General features: G+C 43.6%; 1 protein-coding gene across 1 annotated transcript in view; it reads left to right on the top strand.

Annotated features, from left to right (window-relative positions):
• UGT8 (UDP glycosyltransferase 8) overlaps nt 1-19,911 on the top strand; it is a 100,785-nt gene extending 80,874 nt beyond the window's left edge. The window contains exons 3-6 of the mRNA XM_040418283.1: nt 8,293-8,435; nt 11,486-11,562; nt 15,608-15,827; nt 17,564-19,911. Of these exons, the coding sequence (XP_040274217.1) occupies nt 8,293-8,435; nt 11,486-11,562; nt 15,608-15,827; nt 17,564-17,912 (789 nt within the window). The 3' untranslated portion in view covers nt 17,913-19,911. The remainder of the gene's footprint in view (nt 1-8,292; nt 8,436-11,485; nt 11,563-15,607; nt 15,828-17,563) is intronic.
• Nucleotides 19,912-20,576: the final 665 nt, after the last annotated feature.

Here is a 20,576-nt window from a genome sequence, read left to right as displayed (position 1 = left end):
AGTTATGGCTGTTTAAACATTTACAATATGAGGACCTTCTCAAGATGGCTCCTCTGCCAGTTCTCTAAGGCCAAAACTGCTTTCCCTCACTTCCCATACACACTTGCTGTAGCCAGCAGCTCCCTGCCAGCCAATCAGATTGCATTACTGAGAGACACGCCTCCTTATTCTGAAGCCTAATGCAGCCATGCAGTGTAAAGGACCGCCCCTCTGTCTTCTGTTTATACTAAAGGGAAGACAGACAAGCCCTAGCAACCGTCTTTTAAGGGAGCAGTGGAAAGGGACAGAGGACATTAATGAAAGCTGTTACTATAAGGTGTGAGGAATGTAAAATTATTGTTTAATGTCAGCCATGATCTCATTCCAGCCATCTGCTGTCAGATAGCAGAGGTAGTGAACTCCACAGGGGTTCTGGCTTCAAGGAGGCCACATGTGTACAAATTCACGCCTCAACCAGCCAGCACGGAGGCCAGCTAATCCTACAGTTAAACCTCTCTGTAGGGGGTCTCAGCCCTTGCCCAGATCTATCATATCCCTCAGACATCATGGAACCGGCGATTCATAAGGAATTATGAATCACCCGTCCAACACAGGCATAAACCAGATATATATTTGTGACCCTGTGGCCAAGACAAACATGGCCCTGCTTGTAGGTTGGTAATAGGCGGCCAGGGAGGGGAGATATACAGATATCCCCACAGAAACCTAATAACGGTACCATGTTTGGGCGTGTATTTTTCTGAAGGGGTGTCACACTGCATCACATGTTTGAAATGGGACCGGGAAACGGATTAAAGGATTACAGTAACTATTTTTCATCAACCCAAAGGACTCATCCATCTGGTAAACTGACATTTTTGCTCTGTTTAATCCTGTTCGTACCATACTACCTGTATTTGCAACCTATGACCACTGTATATATTCTTGATGTGTATAGTGTTATATCTAGTGAGCCCCTATATAATTTAATCTTGTACTGTCTGGTATCTCGATCATGAATCTTCACGTCCGTGTTTAGGCATAGTTATACTCTACTGCGGGTTGGTTTCTCAACCTATATAATCCCGTTAGCGGATCGGACTTATATCAAACGAGAAACTGGTGGCAGTCTACCCGAGCTGAGAAAGCACTGTTTCACTGGGGCATTGAAAAGGCTCCCTCAGCTTGTTGCCTCTCTGTGCCTGCGTGGACAGGATATGTCTGTGTAAACTGTATCAAGCTGACCTTACCTGCTCCTCAGGGACGGCATAATGTCATGCCTTGGTAACCAGTGACTATAACGTATCTCACTGGCCCGACGTATTTGACGTTAGTAGGTGTACGGTATTTGTCACATATTGGTGGCAGCAAAGTGGGAGATACTAGTGTGTGTGAGTGTGGGACCCATACTCCCAGACACTAAAGACTACCAGCAGTAGCTTTTTGCCGCTGGAGTCCTAAGATAAGCTCAACACTAGAAAGTCTGAGTGCAAATACAATAAGGTGTGTGTGCATCAGATTTCAGACTGTGTCAGTGATCATCCGTGGCAATGATGGCCAGTAACACAAGAAGCAAGGCTAAGGAGATGGCCGAGGCTAGGAACGGTGGCGGGGAGGAGGCACTCCAGATAGGGGGCCAAGAGGAGGTGGAAGGCAACTTTATTCAAGGTGAGGGGGAGCACAGCCAAAGCTCCCCAAGGAGCCAGTTGCCGGCGGTGAGGCCCGCGGTGGGCCGCACTCCACCTGCCCATCCCCCCAGCCAGGCAGGCTCGGCTGCTCTCCTACCAGCTGCCCTAGTCCATCTCGAGGCCGGAGACCAGGCTTTCTACAAGATCCTCATGGCAGCTGCAGAGCATCGCGAGCAAGCAGAGGCTGCAGAATTTCGTGAGCAAGCTGAGCGTGAGCACCAGCTACAAATGCCCAAGCTCCAGCTCCAACTCCAGCAGCCCTTTCCCAGCCCGATGTGAGTCTCCAGAAATCCGGAGTCCAAAACTGCTGGCGGAGGACCTCCCCCTGCTGGACAAAGATGGGGACTTGGACACTTTCTTGTTGGCGTTTGAGACTGCCTGCCATCAATACCAGTTGCCGGAGGACCAGTGGGTCAGATTCCTAACACCACGTCTCATGTGAAAAGCCCTTGAAATCTTCGGGTACCTTCCCTGTGAGACCATCCTGAGCTATGAGGACATCAAGCAGACTCTGGTCCTGCAGTACAACTTGACCCCTGAGATGTACTGGGAAAAGCTCCGGAGTTTGCAGTAGGGTCCTACCCAGAGTTGGGCCGATCACATGCGGGCCCTGCTGAGAGTGGTTGACCAATGGACCATGGTATTGGAGCTCACCACCGTCCAACAGCTGAAGGAGCTCATCGCGATAGAGCAGTTCTTGTGGAATTGGCCGGAGGACCTCGAGCAGTACCCCCGTGACTGGAAGACAAAGGGGGCCTCTGCAACAGCAACCCTGGCCGACGAGTACACTAACAACAGGACTTCAGAGGCCCGGAAACCTGTTGGCTGGAGAGGGGATAAGACACACTCTGCCCCGCTGCCCCTACCCCTAGGCCCAAGTGGGCACTGTCCCCGGCTTCCCTTTCCACGTCGGTGGGGGAAAACCGACTTTGACACCTCTCTAAGCAGTCAGGACACTTCAAGGCCATGTGTCCCCAGCGCCCGAGGGACGCGTTCCAGTCATCGACCCGCAAGCCGTCCGCTGTGTTGTGTGTGGGTGGTCACCGAGGGCCAGGCCGTGGCCATGGGACTTAGAGACACCGGCGCTGAGATGAGTCTTGTATGGCCTGAACCGGTGGCCCCCCACGATTTATTGCCCGGGAGATCTATTTGGACTGGGGCGCCAGTCGAGGAGTAAGGGAGGTGGGGGTATCCTCAAATATCCCTGCCAGTGTTTTGCTGGGGACAGACTTGGGCGGCTTGTGTCTAAGTACGTGGCTGCTGACACCTCAAGGTCCTATTCCCCAGAATGTGATGCAATGTCCACCCCTGTTGGTACTGATACTGTACATAACATGCCTGTTGATGGTGATGTGGGGGTGGGGAATGCAATGTGTGCCTCTCCCCTCAGTGAGGAGGGGGTCATTAACGACAGCTGTGCTGAGGCCCCAGGGTGTGTCCTGCAAGCATGCTGGAACCTGTTGTCCTCAGGTGTGGTGACTGAGGGGACAAGCAGGGGGCAGGCAGCTGTGGAGGAGACAAATGAGGCCAGGGCTGTCCCAGAAGTAGGGCTCCCAGGTAAAGCCTCAGTGCAGGGTTCCTCCACAACCAGGATGTTAAAGGGCCAGGTTAGTCCGTCTGGACTGGCGACTTGGTTGAAAGCCGAGGGGAAGCAGGCACTACCAGTGGTGGCAGCAGCCATAGCTGCTGTCACATGCAGTGGGAGTGCTGGGGCCCTAGAGGCCCCTCAGGGGTCTGATGGCTTTCCCCCTTCAGACCAAGTGGCTGCTGAGTCAGATGGAGGCCAGGAGACAAGTCCCGAGGACCTGAAAGAGGACGTGGCAGTCTCGTCTATTCTGGCCACGTCCGATCCGGTCAGGAGTTTCAGGCGGCATTAGTGGCTGACGCCAGCCTGAATGCTCTCAAAGAGCAGCACCAACCAGTTACCAGTTACTTCTCCAGTTGGCCTTCATTGTGATTGCGCCCAATATTCGTGCAACCTGAACAGGTGAGCACAATTAACCCGCCTGTGTTTGAAGGACACTGTTTATTTGACATACTCACCCTATGAGCGCCTTTTTCTCACCGTGGCCATTTTTAGCGGGTGGGGAAGGCAGGGCCATGCCCCAAAGACCCACTGGTAACGCTGCCCATAATTGATAAGCCTTTCAGGAGGGTGGCTGTGGATCTGATTGGACCGCTGTCTATTCCCAGCAGCTCCGGGAAATGCTTCATATTGACGTTAGTAGATTATGCTACCCGGTACCGGTAGCCTTGTCATCCATTTGGGTCGACAAGGTGGCCACCGCCTTGCTGGAGATTTTCTCCAGAGTGGGCTTTCCCTAGGAAATGCTCACTGACCGGGGACCCAGTTCATGTCACAATTGATGGAGTCCTTCTGTAGGCAAACATAGGTGCAACATCTGGTGACCAGCCTGTACCACCCACAGACCAACGGCCTGTGCGAATGGTTTAACGGCACCTTAAAGCAAATGATTAAGTTGTTGGTTGACTCCCATGGGTGTGACTGGGAGCAGTACCTCTCACATCTGCTGTTCACCTACCGGGAGGTACCACAGGCCTCCATGGGGTTCTCCCCCTTCAAGCTCCTGTATGGGCGACGTGTGCGGGGGCCCCTGGCTCTGGTGAAAGAGGCCTGGGGGGGGGGGATGTAGCCACCCCTGGAGTGACGATCATCGAGTATGTCATGCGCTTTTGGGACAAGATGCAGGCCTTGTTGCAGCTGGTGCATGGTAATATGAAGCAAGCCCAGGCCGACCAGAAGCGATGGTACAACCAGAATGCTTGTCAAAGGACCTATCAGGTGGATCAAAAGTTATGGGTACTGGTCCCTGTACCTCAGGACAAGCTTCAGGCGGCCTGGGAAGGCCAGTACCTTGTGCACCAGTGCCTCAACAACGTAACGTTCCTGGTCACTCTAGACCACGTCAGGAAAGGCTGAAGGCCTTCCACGTGAACATGATGAAGGCACATCATGAGAGGGAGGCATGTGCCCTCCCTGTATGCAACCTTCCAGAAGAGGGGGAGGAGGAGACCCTCCTGGACATGCTCGCCCAGGTGAAGGCGGGTGGGTCCATCGAGGATGTAGAGGTGGGCCAACAGCTCTTGAAGGGCCAACCATCCCAGCTGTGGGCCACCCTTCACCCCTTCCGGGAGTTGTTCAGCAACAAGCCCGGAAGGACGGAGTTGGCCGTCCATCACGTGGACACCGGGGATCACCCCCCAATCCAGCGTTCAGCATATCAGGTCTCCTTGGAGGTGCAGCAACACATGCGCCAGGAGATTGACGAGATGCTGAAGCTGGGGGTCATCCAGGCATCCAACAGCGCTTGGGCCTCGCTTGTGGTCTTCATCCCAAAAGAAGGACCGGACCACCCGGTTCTGCGTGGACTACAAGGGACTCAAAGCTGTCATGGTCACCGATGCGTACCCAATGCCACGCATCTATGACCTGCTTGATCAGTTGGCCGGGGCCCATCATGGATCTTGGTATTGGCAGATTCCCCTGACCTGTGAGGCACGGGAACGCTCTACCTTTATTACCCCCTTCAGATTGTACGAGTCCACTGTGATGCCGTTCGAAATGAAGAATGCCCCTGCCACTTTTCAGCGGATGGTCAACACGCTGCTTAAGGGACTTGATGGGTACGCGGACGCGTATCTGGATGATATTGCCATCTTCAGTCCCACATGGGAGGATCACCTAGAGCACCTGACGCAGGTGCTCGGGAAGATCCGCCAGGCAGGCTTGATCATAAAGCAGAAAAAGTGCTAGCCGGGCATGAGCGAGGTCCACTGGGCCACCGGGTAGGCGGGGAGGCCATGAAGCCAGAGCCCAGGAAAGTGGATGCCATCGCATCCTAGCCCACCCCCCAGGACCAAGAAACAGGTGATGTCCTTCCTGGGCACCGCCCGTAATTACAGATCTTTTGACAGCCATTGACAGACTAACTCAGGTATACATGCCTAGCTCTAATAAACTAGCAAATAAAAAAAAAATATGACAGTTACCCTTTAAAGCTTCCTTCAGTTAGTGAGATTTTAAATAGTGATATCCTCTTCTTTATTGATAATAATGTCACAAAATATAACTTTTTATTTAAAAAGGAAACCAGAAAACAAAAGCAAACTTTACATATGATAAGGGGATGTGATCCTGAACTTGGTGCTAAATTGAAATTGTCTGAATGCACAATAAAAGACTAAAATAAACAGTCCCTATGTTCACATGCTGCTGTCAGGCCTTGATGGAGTATCTTGTAATTAGTTTTTTATGTTATGCATATTTTACATATGTTAGAGATATCAACAGATTTCAATCTTAGTTATTAGCATATGACAAACCAGAACTATTCAGATTGATATATTGTACATCATATATCTATACTGGTGTCAGAAAGAAAGTTTATAATATCAAATATCACTTTCCTAAAAATGGCAGACATCCACAGTGCTTGAGGTCTATGAGGCTGAATGGCGGGAACAGGAGCCAGAGGCTCCCATGTAGAGATGGCCTTGCAGTTCGCCCGGCGGTCGTTTCACGGCGAACTTTGCGTGTTCGCGATTCGCCGAACATGCGAACATATGGAGAAATTCGTGCCCGCCATATTCTTTTACAATATGAAGAACTTTGACCCATGACACATTCATCAGGTGGTAAAGGACTAGTATAAGTGTGCTATCGATATGTGTGATACACAGAGGGGTGCGATATACTTTTATAATGAGTCAAAAAAACATAGATCTATATAGTGATCACTTGGAAGTCTAGTGGCTAGGGGCTTACTAGGGCCATTTTTATATAGGGTAAGGTTCCCGACGTGGTCGCTCTTATCAGAGCGGGTGGTCTGTGGTTAGGCTATTAGGGCCAGAATAGCACCCCCTGTAGGGCAATATCAGGGACAGTTCTTTGTCCACCCTGTCCTTCAATACCACATCATCATCTAGCCCAGGGATGGATGTTTTTTTGCTTTCCCTCCTGGATTCATCGATGTACACTGGAACCCCCCAGATTGTGGTAGGACATATGGTTTCTGATTTGGTGCCGCCTAGCACCTGATTTAGTGCCGCCGAGCACTTGTTATTGCCTACCACATCTATGCTTTTTGCTTAACTTTAATAATTAAATTTATTTTCATTTTGAGGGATAACTTTTCCATTCACACGTCCGCAAAATGGGTCCGCATCCGTTCCGCAATTTTGCAGAATGGGTGCAGACCCATTCATTTTCAATGGGGCCGGAATGTGCTGTCCGCATCCGCATTTGCGGATCCACATCCGCATTTGCGGATCCGCACTTCCGCAAAAAAATAAAACATGTCCTATTCTTGTCCGCAATTGAAGACAAGATTAGGCATTTTCTATTATAGTGCCGGCGATGTGAGTTCCACAAATTGCGGAATGCACATTGCCGGTGTCCGTGTTTTGCGGATCCGCAAAACACTTACGGACGTGTGAATGGACCCTCATAGTAACATTATTAAAGGTTTCGTTTTATCTTTATGTATATTCTAATGGATTGCCTTCCTTGTACAATGTTATAATATACTTTCTATGTTAGAAAGTATATTATAGTGCATTTGTATTGTGCGGCAGTTGTGTGCGGTTCTGCTGCGATTCTGCAGGTATATAGAGGGACAAGCGTTATTGGAACACATAATTTCTACTGGTGTGATATACCAGTCGTCCCACAAAAAAACTGATTGAAGCGGGGTGTTATATACCAATTTACTTTCTTCATAGTGCATTTGGGTACTGTATAGTGCATTTGCGCATGCGCATACGCGAAAATTATATTGCCGATATTTCGCATTGAAAAAAATTATGAATGGAGATTGCAAATTCGAATAATACATCTAGTATGTCACTGTCCATGTTGTGGGACTATTTGTGCACTTCTAGTAATTATTTCTTGGCTGCAAATATGAGCTGAAGGTTTTTCAGGTTCGCCCGCCATTAAAGTGAATGGGACCCTCCGCGAACTTGCGGTTCGCGAGCATTCGATCGCGTTTGCGTGATCGTGTTCGCGAACCATCCTGGCAGATGTTCGTCCATCACTACTCCCATGCACCGCCATAAACTGCCGCCCCCTCAGAGGCAGGTCGGTGCTACCTATATCTATTAACAGTGGGACCAGGACTGTATCAGTGTATAATTATTATTATTATTATTATTATTATTATTATTATCATCATTATTTAGGGTGATTTTTACTGCTGATTTATTCAGTATTTATGTTGTGACCCATTAAATTTTAAATTTTTACTTTGTTGCTTGAAGCCAGTCATTTGTATATTACATATACAAACGGAAAATGCAAATGTGATCGCACACTACATCCAGCACTCTGCCCTCCATGCTGGATGAGACATTGGTTTATATTTTGGCCAAAGCATAGTAAGCCACTCACCGCGTCAAGGCTGTCTCATGAGTGGTCCCTAACTCTTGTTCCTACCTGTTCATGGGCCATGACAGCCACATAAAATCCAACCCCTTATTTGTATATTACAGCCTGTCACACTGTATTGCCATTGTCATGTGTTTTAATCGCCGACCCCTCACAGTGTTAAACATCCACCTCGATTATGAACATATTGATAAATGTGTTAATTTTTTTTGTCTTAAGGATTTTCAAACATTGGTGGACAATGTGGATGAACATGGCTTTGTATTGGTCTCATTTGGGGCAGGAGTAAAATTTTTATCTGAAGACATAGCAGAGAAACTAGCAGGAGCCCTTGCCAAATTGCATCAGAAAGTCATTTGGAGGTAAGATGTAACTACATTTGCACACAATAGAATTAATATAGTCTAGTCTCACCTACACCAAGCAATTATACCTTTTGGTTTTCAAACAGAGCTGGAGAAATAAGATCTGAAATCTGTAATTTGTGAGCATAAGGAGAAACGTTTCCGCTATATAATATACAAGGTGAATTTTTTATACTTGAAGATACCAGTATTAGCAAAGGAATGCAATTAACAATAGTTCAGTCCTGCATATGACTCCTAGAATGCAATCTAGTTGAGGTAATATCATGTTGCCATTAACTCTATTGCACCAGTAGAGGGGGTTTTGCGGCTCCTTGCAGTCTTCTATTCTTGTAACTACTGCAGCCTCCTTTCCTACAGTCAGGTTCCTGGCATTTAAATGCTATGCAACATTTTTTTTAATGATTGGATTTCACTCATTTCGGGCTAAAAAAATATTTTTTTAATTGGTCTTTATTAAAACTTGTCAGCCATTATTGAGATACAGGGGTTAAAAATCAGTCTGTTTGCAGAGTATCACTTCTCAGTCCCATCAGCTACCAGCTCAAATGAACCATTATTTCTAATCTCCTGATCTCATAAACACTCATTATAGCTAAATTCTTATCAAACTAACATGGACAGATAGGCCATAGACTCTACAGGGAAGTTTCCCGGTGGGTTGATGTCCAGGGAGCCACTTAATCCCTCCTCTTGGCCATCAGCAAGGTACATAAATATTAATGCTCTCAGCATTAATTAATGTAGGAGCATCAGGCACTTATGCAACTGGCCAGTGGCCGCAGGTACCCTCCTAAATTCACTTACAGCTCCATATTGATACAGCTTCATACAGTGGAGCGGGTGGAAGTATTTTGCACTGCACTGTGGTATTTGGTTTTCCAGAGGCAGTATTTTGTGCTACACTGTGCTATTTGGTTCTGCTAATGCAGTATTTAGTGCTGTACTGTGATATCTGGTTCTGCTAGGGCAGTATATTGTGCTACACTGTGGTATTTGGTTCTGCTAATGCAGTATTTAGTGCTGCACTGTGGTATCTGGTTCTGCTAGGGCAGTATATTGTGCTACACTGTGGTATTTGGTTCTGCGAATTGCTGACTTTGCTTACTTCTGTTGTCTCACCTTCTGTCAATTTGGACCCGACTACAACATGAGTCCACTTTTATTTATTTTTTTCCAGGGCCACTTTAAGTTTCCAGTCCGCCCCCGCAAACTAATAAGAATATGGCTTTAATGTGATACAGACTGATTTTTAACCCTTAGTTCTCAAAAATGGCTAAAAAAATGTAATACTCTCATAATCTTTTTTATTTTTTAACCTTCTCTTTGTGCCATATAATCACCAGGGACTCCTCTGTCCTACTTCTCCTCTGGAACCCCTTTGTAGTCAGCCCCAGGACCCTAAAGAGGGCCCCACCGCTGTATGTTCAGTAAGCAGGCTGTTAAGGTAAACCAGGTTTTGCCCAAACAGCAGCCAGTGTCATAATGACACAGAATATAATGTACTAGTATACAGGACTATGCTCATGCATTATAAGACAAAGATGCAAAATAGTAATCCCTTAATGAAATGTAAAAATGTAAAGATCCACAATTTTTTTTTATTATGTAATACAAAAGGCATTATATGAACCAAAATTCGACACATATTAGGCATTCACACAATTGTAATAACTTGAAAAATTAACTCCATAAAGACCAAGCACCATACATGTATGGCTCTTGGTGCTGGGATTTAGTCTGGGGCTCTGTACATGTATTATGCTTGCGAATTGGCCTTTGTCCAAAGCTCCAGCAGGTTTACAGCTTCTGCTCCCAGCTGCCGCTCCATCAGAAACTGTGTAAGTTACATTCCAAGTCTACGCCATCGACTGGCTGTTGTAGACTTGAGTTTCTGGTTCACAGCGCCAGAGGTGTGCCTAAGTTATTAAGCGGTATCAGCCTCTTAATAAATTAGGCGCATCTCACTCCGGTGCATCTCACTCCGGATCATGACTGGTATATGGGGGGGTAGAGTTCTCAAATAGGTGGTCTTTTAAAGGATTTTCACTGTACTATAAGGTTAGGAACCCTGCCAGAGTTTACAATCTATTTTAACAAAATAACCAAAATGAAATACCAAGTGCAAAAGAAAAGAGTTAGATAGTAGATATTTTGTGTTGGCATAAAGTCCACTTTGAGCATTAGCCGGGGTATCAGCTCTCTGCTGTATTTACATATATTTATACTGATTACATTTTTGTGCAGTTACCGTATCTTATATTTGCATGCAGAAAATCAGTAATGGGACGTTAAGGTGCAGTATTAATTGTGTGACCTACAAAAGTGTCCTATCGTCTATACTTTTCAGCAGAGGAATATTTCACAGTAATAAACTAGAGTTACTCAGCAATAATACTTCTCTCTCTCTCTCAGTGGTGTACATAGAGAAGTAGGTCTGTAAAGAATAAATCAAGGCAACTGGACTTACTGTAGATTTCTTGAAAACGTTTCACTCGTTCTTCCAACGAGCTAAATATGTAACTGAATCAACATCTAGTAATTATACCCAGCATGGGGTCAGAGGTCATGATTCCGTTACATATTTATTCCCAGAGAATTCTTGTACAGTCACTCAGAATTGAGAAAGCTCGTTGGAAGAACGAGTGAAACGTTTTCAAGAAATCTACAGTACGTCCAGTTGCCTTGATTTATTCTTTACAGATATACCATGGCCTGAATAAATGAGAACCTTCACAGACATAGAGAAGTAGGGGCCCCATAGCAAGCATCAAACCAGGCCCCCCACACAGGGCAGAAGGGTTTCTGCCTAACCCTTTTCAATGACCCTTAGGCCATTTTTTCACTGACTCATTTGCTAAAAGTTGTTCCTTTAGATTTAGAGAGTAGAGTCCTGACCAGGTTTTCACCTCCAGTAGAAGAGGAGATAATACCAACTAAGACTGGGCCCCATCTTCCCCTGGGCCCCATAGCAGTCGCATGGTCTGTGGCTATGGTAGTTACGCCCCTGCTCTCTGCCCATAATGAATGGTATTTTCTTTATTTAGGTTTACAGGACCCAAGCCTAGGAATTTAGGTAACAACACAAAACTGGTGGAATGGTTACCTCAGAATGACTTGCTCGGTGAGTACATATTACATGATTTATCAAATATAAATAGAAAGGCAATTATTTTATACCAGTAGCCTAAATGTCAAAGGGTTGTACAATATTATGTCTCATTCACATGTCAGTGTTTAAGGACTCGTTCACAATTCTGTGTCAGTGTCACGTCCGGGGAAAAAAGCGTAAGTGTTTCATCAGTGAAGTTGTCCGTGTAGGATCCATGGTTGGTCTGTTTTTACCATCCGTGTGTCATCCGTAATTCACTGACGTTGCTCAGCTGAAAATTAATTTCCAAAGAATCTCCTATTAGTCTTCAGTGAAAAACGGACATAACACACACACAACACGGATGTGTGTCAGTAATTTTCATGGACCTATAGACTTCAATGGGCGTGCTTGTCCCCGTGATTTTTGTTACTGACCCACGGTCAGTAAAAGAATATTGAAATATGAACAGACACATTTAAATCAATGGGTATGTGTGCTGTCCGCAGAAAATGTGGACAGCATATGTCAGTGAAAAATGGAAATGTGAATGAGGCCTTAGTCAGTAATTTCTATCAGTGATTGTGAGCCAAAACCAGGATGTGGCATAACAGGTGGAGATCTTTTCCTTATACCCAATATCTGTGTAGCCTACACTCCTGGTGTTGGCTCGCAATCACTGATGGAAATCACTGACCAAAACACTTACATGTGAATGAGGCTCTAGGCAAACATGGCTGCTTTTGTCCACAAACGGCATTATTTCTGACCACAGGGAGGGTCTGATATTGCACTTCAGCTCCGTGGAAGTGTAGCTTCAATACCAGACACAACCTGTGGACAGGTGCAACGCTGTGCTTGAAGCAAAGCAGCCATGTTTTTCTAATCCAGTACAGTACAATCCCTTTAACCACTTCATGACATCCGCTGTACATGTATGGCAGATGTTGGGTCTTTAAAGATGGCGTCCACTCCATAGCGCCATAGCTAGGAAGTAGCCGCTGTTTCATACAGCAGACACCCGAGGCTAATGTCCGTGACCGGAGGTAATGCCGATCGCAGACATTTAAGGCTACTTTAAGGCTGCCGGAATAAATGTCGGACATGTTGTAGTTTTCTTCCGGCAGCCTCTCGCCGTGCGCTGCCATGCCTCTGCTGGAACTCCGCCCCCTCCCCATTGTAGTCAGTGGGGACGGAGCGGCAGTCCGGGGGCACACTTTCACTAGTGGCAGGACGGATCCGACAGGCTGTTCACCCGACGGAACAGCCTGCCGGACGTCTGTGCCGCTAGTGTGAAAGCAGCCTAACCCTCTCAGATGCCGTGTTCATATGTGATCACGACATCTGAGAAGCCAGAAACCCAGAAGGGCATGTTTTATGGGCTTGAACGCATCCCCCCGGTGTATATTGCAATTCCGACCAGCAGATGGTAGCACTGAATTATAATATAGCATTAGCTATGTCTGTATAGAATAATGGAGAAAATTCCAATACCCTATACAAAGTTGTGGTCCTTATGGGGACCTAAAAAAAAAGTTAAAGAAAAAAAAATGAAAATTCAAATCACCTCCTCTTTCCCCAAAATTGAAATAAAGATACTTAAACAAGTATGGGTTGCCTGTAATGAGACAAATCCTTTAAAATCTTAGGGGATCATTACCACTATTTGGTATATTTAAGGCACAGATTTTGTCGCAAAAGTATTTTGCAGCATTCATTATTTTTATTAAAAGGTTTTTTTGGTCAATCCAAACTGGTGCAAGAGTTTTGGCCCTCCTTCCCTCAGTACCTTGTGGCCAGGGGCAGGGAACCACATAGCCTTCCTGCTGCTTGAGGCAAAAATTGAAACACCCACCCCTCTCCCTCCCCCTCCCCATGCCAAATTCTTGACCTTCCCTCCAGCCAGAGGTGTAACTTGACCAGCTTGCACTTTCTATAATACCCGGGTCCTTGGGCCCCCTCGGGCTCCTGGGCCGGGTAGTGACTGCTATCTCTGATCCCTCTATAGCTTTTCCCCTGATTAGCCTGTAATTCTGTTTTGTAAGTGTACACGCTGAATTGTTAAGTGCTGCACAATATGGTGGTGCTGGCGCTATATATAAAAAACTTAATAATAATAATAATAATAATATTATTATTATTACCATTTCCTGCTTCTGCAGACTGATCAGTAAGCAAAGACTTGCAGGGACTGAGATGCACCAGACCAGGAGCATCTCTTATTTTATACTGATTTAGGCCTCTTTCCCACGGACGTGTGCTCCCCGTTGCCGTATTGCAGACCGCATTTGCGGATCCGCAATACACGGGTGCCGTTCCGTGGGCATTTCGCATCATGGATGCCGACCCATTCACTTCAATGGGTCCGCAAATCCGGAGAAGCGGAATGGTGCGGAACGGAACCACGGAACGGAACCCTACGGAAGCACTACGGAGTGCTTCTGTGGAGTTTCGTCCCGTACTTCCATTCCGCAAAAAGATAGAACATGTCCCATCTTTTTGCGATCCGCTGCAGCTGCCCCAAGGACTGTGCTCGTGCATTTCGGCCCGCATTTTGCGGGCCGCAGCACAGCCACGGGGCGCACACGCCCTTGGGAAAGAGGCCTTAAGCTTGTCTTTTTTTTTCTTAAACTTTTAGGGTGCACTCACACATGGCAGAATTTTCCACCAGAAAATTTGCAATATCAAGACTTCCCCTACGTTATCCTATAGATCTGAAAAAGGTCTTTCCCTGCATTGTGTTCTGCTGCAGAATTTACATTCTGCAGCGTAAAGAATGTTATTTTGCAGATTTCCTGTATGAGAATCTCTCTATTCAATTCAATGGGAAACTGATTTTGCGCAGTAAAATGTTGCTGAAAAATTGGATTTGTCGCTAATTTTTAAGCAGTAATTTCCACTGCAGGATCAGTTTAATGGAATTGGAAGAGACTCGCACAGGAAATCCGCAACAAAATCCACACTATAATTTACACCAAAAAAATCTGCAACCTTGTTAAAATTCTTCCATGTGTGTGCACCCTTAGCTGCCAATTTATTAGATTTTTTCTAAACATAAAAAACATGTTTGGCATTTTTCTTTATTTTAAATGATTTACTCATTATTATTATTAGCGATGAGCGAAGTTTTCAAAAATTAGATTCGGCTGCCTCGCTGAACTTTGACAAGAAATTTGATTTGTTACAAATTACTTCATAATGAATCACATTCCATTATGCAATGACGGGAAACAGTGATCGCGACACCCCCTGTCATTTAACCGCTGAGATGCCCCGTTGAATGCCGATCATGGCATTTGAGAGTCACATTCAGCCTATCAGGGATGTTAATCAGGAGTTTATCAGGGGTTAAAAAAAAAACATCATCCAGTCGTCATCATGCAGGGCAGACGTGGGGACATCATCATTGATGACTTCACCACTCCTTGCCCAGCATGATGACATGGTGACATTACACGTTAGCGTGTGCGAGAATTGGCGCAATGGCCTCTTCGCAATTTCTTAGTAACATTTCAATCACCCTGGCTGTTTCTGTGCAGTTTTCTTAGGTATTTGCTTACACTGCAGCAGTTCTGACACATGAATGCAGCACTAGCTACAATTATTATATTCATTTGAAACTAGATTGGTTAATACAGTAAGGGCTCATGCAAAAGACTGTGTAGGTCCAATGCGGACCCATTTACTTCAGTGTGGCTACAAAAGATGCGGACAGCACACCATGTGTTGTCTGCATCCGTTTGTGCGTTCTGGGGCACCTGCAAAAAATAGAACATATCCTATTCTTGTCCATTTTATGGACAAGGATATGATTGTTCTATAGAGCAGGACATTCCGTTCCGCCAAATGCAGAATGCATACGGCCTGTATCCGTGTTTTGCGGATCCGTGATTTGAGGACCCAAAAACAACAACGGTCATGTGTATGAGCCCTAAAGCTGTTGATCTCATTTATGTTCCAAAATACGAATACTAATCTATGAAATCATATACAGGCAAATGTTTTCTTTGTAATTTCACTACAATTATATTGTCAAAAAATGTATAAAGCAGCATTGTTTCATGTCATTTCCTTCTAGGACATCTAAAAATTAAGACCTTCCTTAGCCATGGAGGACTGAATGGTATTTTTGAAGCCATGTACCATGGGGTTCCGGTAGTTGGAATCCCTCTTTTTGGAGACCATTATGATACTATGACAAGAGTGCAGGCTAAGGGTATGGGAATTTGTCTGGATTGGAGTCGGATGACGACGGAAAGTCTATATGAGTCCCTCTCAGATGTTATCCATAATCCCAGGTAGCAAATACTGTACTTGTAAAACATGCCAAAATCATGTATGCCAGTGCTTATTTCAAATTGTAGTATTGGCTGCCTAAGTCATCTCCAGATAAAAATAAACTTGGAAATCGAATTATAAGCATATACTCATGTGATCCTACAGATGGATTAGCATCTCAGGCAGCAGACAGCAATTCACATCACATACAATAATAATAAAAATAATAGCAAAGATAAAAAAATACATCAAAATCTGACCCTCAAATGATTTATACTTCAGATCAGACCTTAATGTGATTAGCAGCCAATGAATGACATGGCACTCAAAGATGGTTGCTACCAAGGCTCAACACTCCTTGAGATGTCATAAGATTTCTTAGGTGCCTAATAAATTAATGGGAGTCTGAGAGCTCTTGTGGGAGTCCAGGAGATTTCCAATATTTTATTTCTGGGACCATTATGCCAAGTATGATTTAGATTTATCTCATTTTTCATTCCCTTATGAATCTAAGAGGCACCAGAAATATCTAGTGGTCATTTATCTCCTAAGCTCATGAACATTAATGATACATAAAATAATAATTTGAAATGTGTCAGATGACTAGCTTTTGCAGATGTCTGGGATGCTTTAGGGTATGACCACATTGGACAGATTTTCTGCTGAGGAATTTCTACCACCGATTTAACAGCAATTTTGCTGCTGGTGTGTGAACCCTATGTTTTGTAAAAGATAAAAATCTACAACATAAATTGACAATTGAGATTTAGAAGCTACAACGCCAATGTACAATGCAGATTTTCTAAAACTCCTATTCACTTGCTTATCCTTCCTATGTATCAGGATTTTGATATGAATGAAGCATGGATTCGTAGGGCAGGAATACAAAGCTCAGTTCTGGGCACCAGTTCATAGAAAGTATGCCCTGGAGCTGGAAAATATAGATAAGTGCAACAAAGCAGATAAGGGGCATGAATGGTCTTGGTAAAAATAATTTTTATTTAGTATTGAGAAGAGATGTTTAGCTTGATTTACTTATATAAATATATAAATGACCCGTACAGAAAATATGGCGAAAAGCTGTTCCATCTAAAATCCCTTCAAAAGACAAGAGGGGCACTGCCTCCGTCTGGTAAAGAAAAGGTTCAGTCTCCAGAGGCATCAAGGCATCTTTACTGTAAGAACTGTAAATCTGTGAAATAGACTACCTCCGGACGTGGTCAATGTAGATACAGTGGACAGTTTTAATAAAAAGGCTTAGATACTTTGTGGCCTGTTTAACATGTCACGTGTTGTTTGTTATATTTGGTACATCTTTACACCTGACACTTTTGTCTTGGAATGCTTCTCCAGTTTTTTATACCACCCCTACTGGAGTGAGTTTGTAACTTTATTTTTTTTTAAGTTGCATTGATAAATCTGGAGTGATGCTAGTTAACATAGATAACCACACACACTTCCCCACCCACTTTTCAAAACTGAAGTGAGTTGCAATAAGTGCAATATTGCAATATTGTGCAAATAAGTCCAAAATGTTGCAAAACATTTCCCCGCCACACATAGAATCTTGGCCTCCAACCCCCTTCCCTTAATTTGCATCTCCTCCTATCTCTTAAAATTAATGAGAATATATCTTATTTTCAACCGTACTATGTAACTATGTTGAACATCACTGTACTTTGTCAGCTCCAGACAACTAATCGGATTTATGTTCCATCCAATGATTTTAAAGTTTATTTTCTGCTTCTTCTAATAGTTATCGACAGCAGGCACAGAAGTTATCAAGAATTCACAAGGATCAGACAGGTCATCCTGTCACCAGGGCAGCTTTTTGGATTGATTATGTCCTCCGGCACAATGGAGCTAACCATCTTCGTGCTGCCACCTATGGTGTTTCTATTGTCCAGTACTTCTTGGTTGATATTGTTTTCCTCACAGTGATTGTTGTTATTTCAGTATGGTATGTGCTTTCTAAAATCAGGAAATATTTGTGGAAAAGCAAAGTTACAGACCATATCACCACCAATGGATTCTACCATAATGGCCTATCAAATGGAAAGCACAAGAAGAACAATCACATTAAGCATAAAGAGAAAGTTAAATGAACCAACTTAAAAGTATATTGAAGGAACCACTGTAACACGGATTCTAACTCTTGTCAGTACTACTGGAGTCTTCACTGCATACATGGAAATACACCTGCATAGTAGGCCTTGGCACCAATGACCATTCACTTCAATCAGCATTTATTTCAAGGTTATTTTTTTTTATCTACTGTACGAGCACTGAATGACTTGAAGTTTAGTCCATACTAACATTTATAAACAGTAAATCTGTTTCTCTCAATAATCTGCATTAGACCTCTACAAAAACATCCATTTTTTTACTAACACATCCATGATATTACACAAACTAGAATATCAAAAACTGTGTGACAGATCTAATATTTTGTAATACACGCTGTGTGAATGTGCTTAGCTCCTACTTGTTCTATGTAAACTATATAAAATAATTACATTTACTTGGCCCTAAACAACTATTTATATAAAAAAGTACATGTGAGTTTATATGTCAGTTGTGATATAGCTACCTTTTGCATTCCTTTTTATTGCTTTTGTTGGTGTAGTACATTTTTTACATTTATAACACTCCATCCAAGCTAGGTAGTAAAATGTACTATTAATCCCCTAAGAGAATGATTTGTATATCTTATACATATGTAACCAACAGAGTTTAGCACGTGCAAAGCTAATCTTAAATCAGGTCTCCAGGCAACAGATATTAATGGTGGCCCAACTCCCAGCACCCCCACAATCATCTGTTTTGACTACCACAGTACTAGTATGTAACAGTGTACACTGTGTAGTTTCCCACACAAGCATACTGAAATTCAGCTACCTTTCACCTGAATGGGAGGTGAGCTGCAGTACTCCAGCATGGCTACTACACTGTATATGGAGCTGTCTGACTCAATTTCTATAAACTGTTTATTGCACCCCAAAACATCTGATTAGTGGGAGTGCTGGGTATTAAGCCCTGAGAGATAGTCTAGAATGCTACTCTAGATGGGGTACTCTTTCCAATTATGGAGAACACCTAGCATGCATAGTGTGTGTGTGGAGTTTTATAAGTCAGGCAATGTCCCTCTGGGTTTCTGGGAAAAATTCAAATTAGCTTTCCTAAGCCTATGCTGATGCCAGCAGATGTAAGATGCACTAATTTTCATATATTTTTGACTGGTTTACTCAATGTCCTCCATAAGAAGAAAGTACTCCAATAATGGCCTTTCAGGCAGCCAAGCAAACCTTCTTAGCTGCGTTAGAGTAGTTACTCACAAAGAGCTGGAGTCCTCAGTATTCCTTTCTTTTTGGAAATGAGACTAACTTGCATGTCTGTTTTGTAGACAAGGATTATGTGGGGACGAAAAAATATTAGGAGAAAATTGATCTGTGATGCACAAGGAGATATGTATACATACTAGAGATAATCAAATCAATTTGGAATTGATCCTGATTTATTTTATTTTTGGGGGGATTTTAACTAGAGTAAACTTCTTCAAATTAGTTTTAGGTTCGATTTGTCAAACGTTTTTAAAAGTTCACTTCACGCCCGAATTGATTCTGGACTAATCAAATGTGTTCCAATTAGCCTAAAAATTGGTATATAACACCTTCTAGTCTCAAATTTTTTCTAAGAAGCCTCACCAAATAAACACGAGTCTAGAAAAAGAGAGATACATAATATTCAACTGAAAGTGAGGCATGCATCCAATACTCTATCTAAAACAATAAAAAAAACTAGAATATCCCACAGAGGCTTACACTTCTCTCAATGAAACACAAGCTAGCTCACTTTTCAGAAGAACAAAAGAACCATAATGTCTTAAGAGAAAATTGCTTTGCTTAACTGACTATACTTGAGGGGTACTTTTGCAATGCTCTTTATCATTAGGGAGACCAACAATATTAACAGCTAAAAATTTGCATATCTTAATTCTGCTGGCATTAGACAGGATATACCATCTTTTTCATTTTCTCAGGCAACCAAATTGCATAACTTTGGGGTTCTGGGAAAGATATTCAAATGAGTTTTCTTCCAAAAAAGAAAAGAACACTAATTTTATATCATGCCAGAAACATTATTCTTATATTCTTCCTAGAAACCAAGAATACTCATCATGCATATTTATTGGTCTCCTTAATGCTAAAGAGTACCTCAAAGAGTAACCCCCAAGGGCAGGCTGCTAAGCAAGGCAACTTTCTTTTGAGAGATTTTTTTTTTCTTTTGTACTTCTGGAAAAAGAGCTAGATTGCATATCTCAATAAAAATTGTATTATCTGGGGTGGGTCTTCTAGTTCTTTAATTTTACTTTCAGTTGGATATTATAGTCATTCTCTAGTTTGTCCAAAATAGATTAAACAAAAAAATAGAGGGCACAAGTATGCATGAGAAGTATCAGAAGCCAGTTAATGTTCCTCTGGCTTTCTTGGAAAAATATGAAAATTAGCACAGGAAAGATAATTTGTACATCTTTTCCAGAAACTCAGAGAGGCATTGCCTGGCCTACAATAGTCTACACACATACTAGGTGCTCTCCGTAATGAGAAAAACTAACCCTCCAGACAATGCATATATCTTGCAGAGAAACCCAGAGCAACATATAAGGATCCCTCTCCTTCCTCCTATTATTTGCCCAAGATGAATCACAAAAAATGTTTGGTGAATTTTTGTGACATTGATTTTCTCTTATACAAGATCAAATAATATGA

This window comes from Bufo bufo, chromosome 2 (assembly GCF_905171765.1).
Source record: "Bufo bufo chromosome 2, aBufBuf1.1, whole genome shotgun sequence".
NCBI classification, from domain to species: domain Eukaryota; kingdom Metazoa; phylum Chordata; class Amphibia; order Anura; family Bufonidae; genus Bufo; species Bufo bufo.
This window is presented reverse-complemented; position numbering and strand designations above follow the sequence as displayed.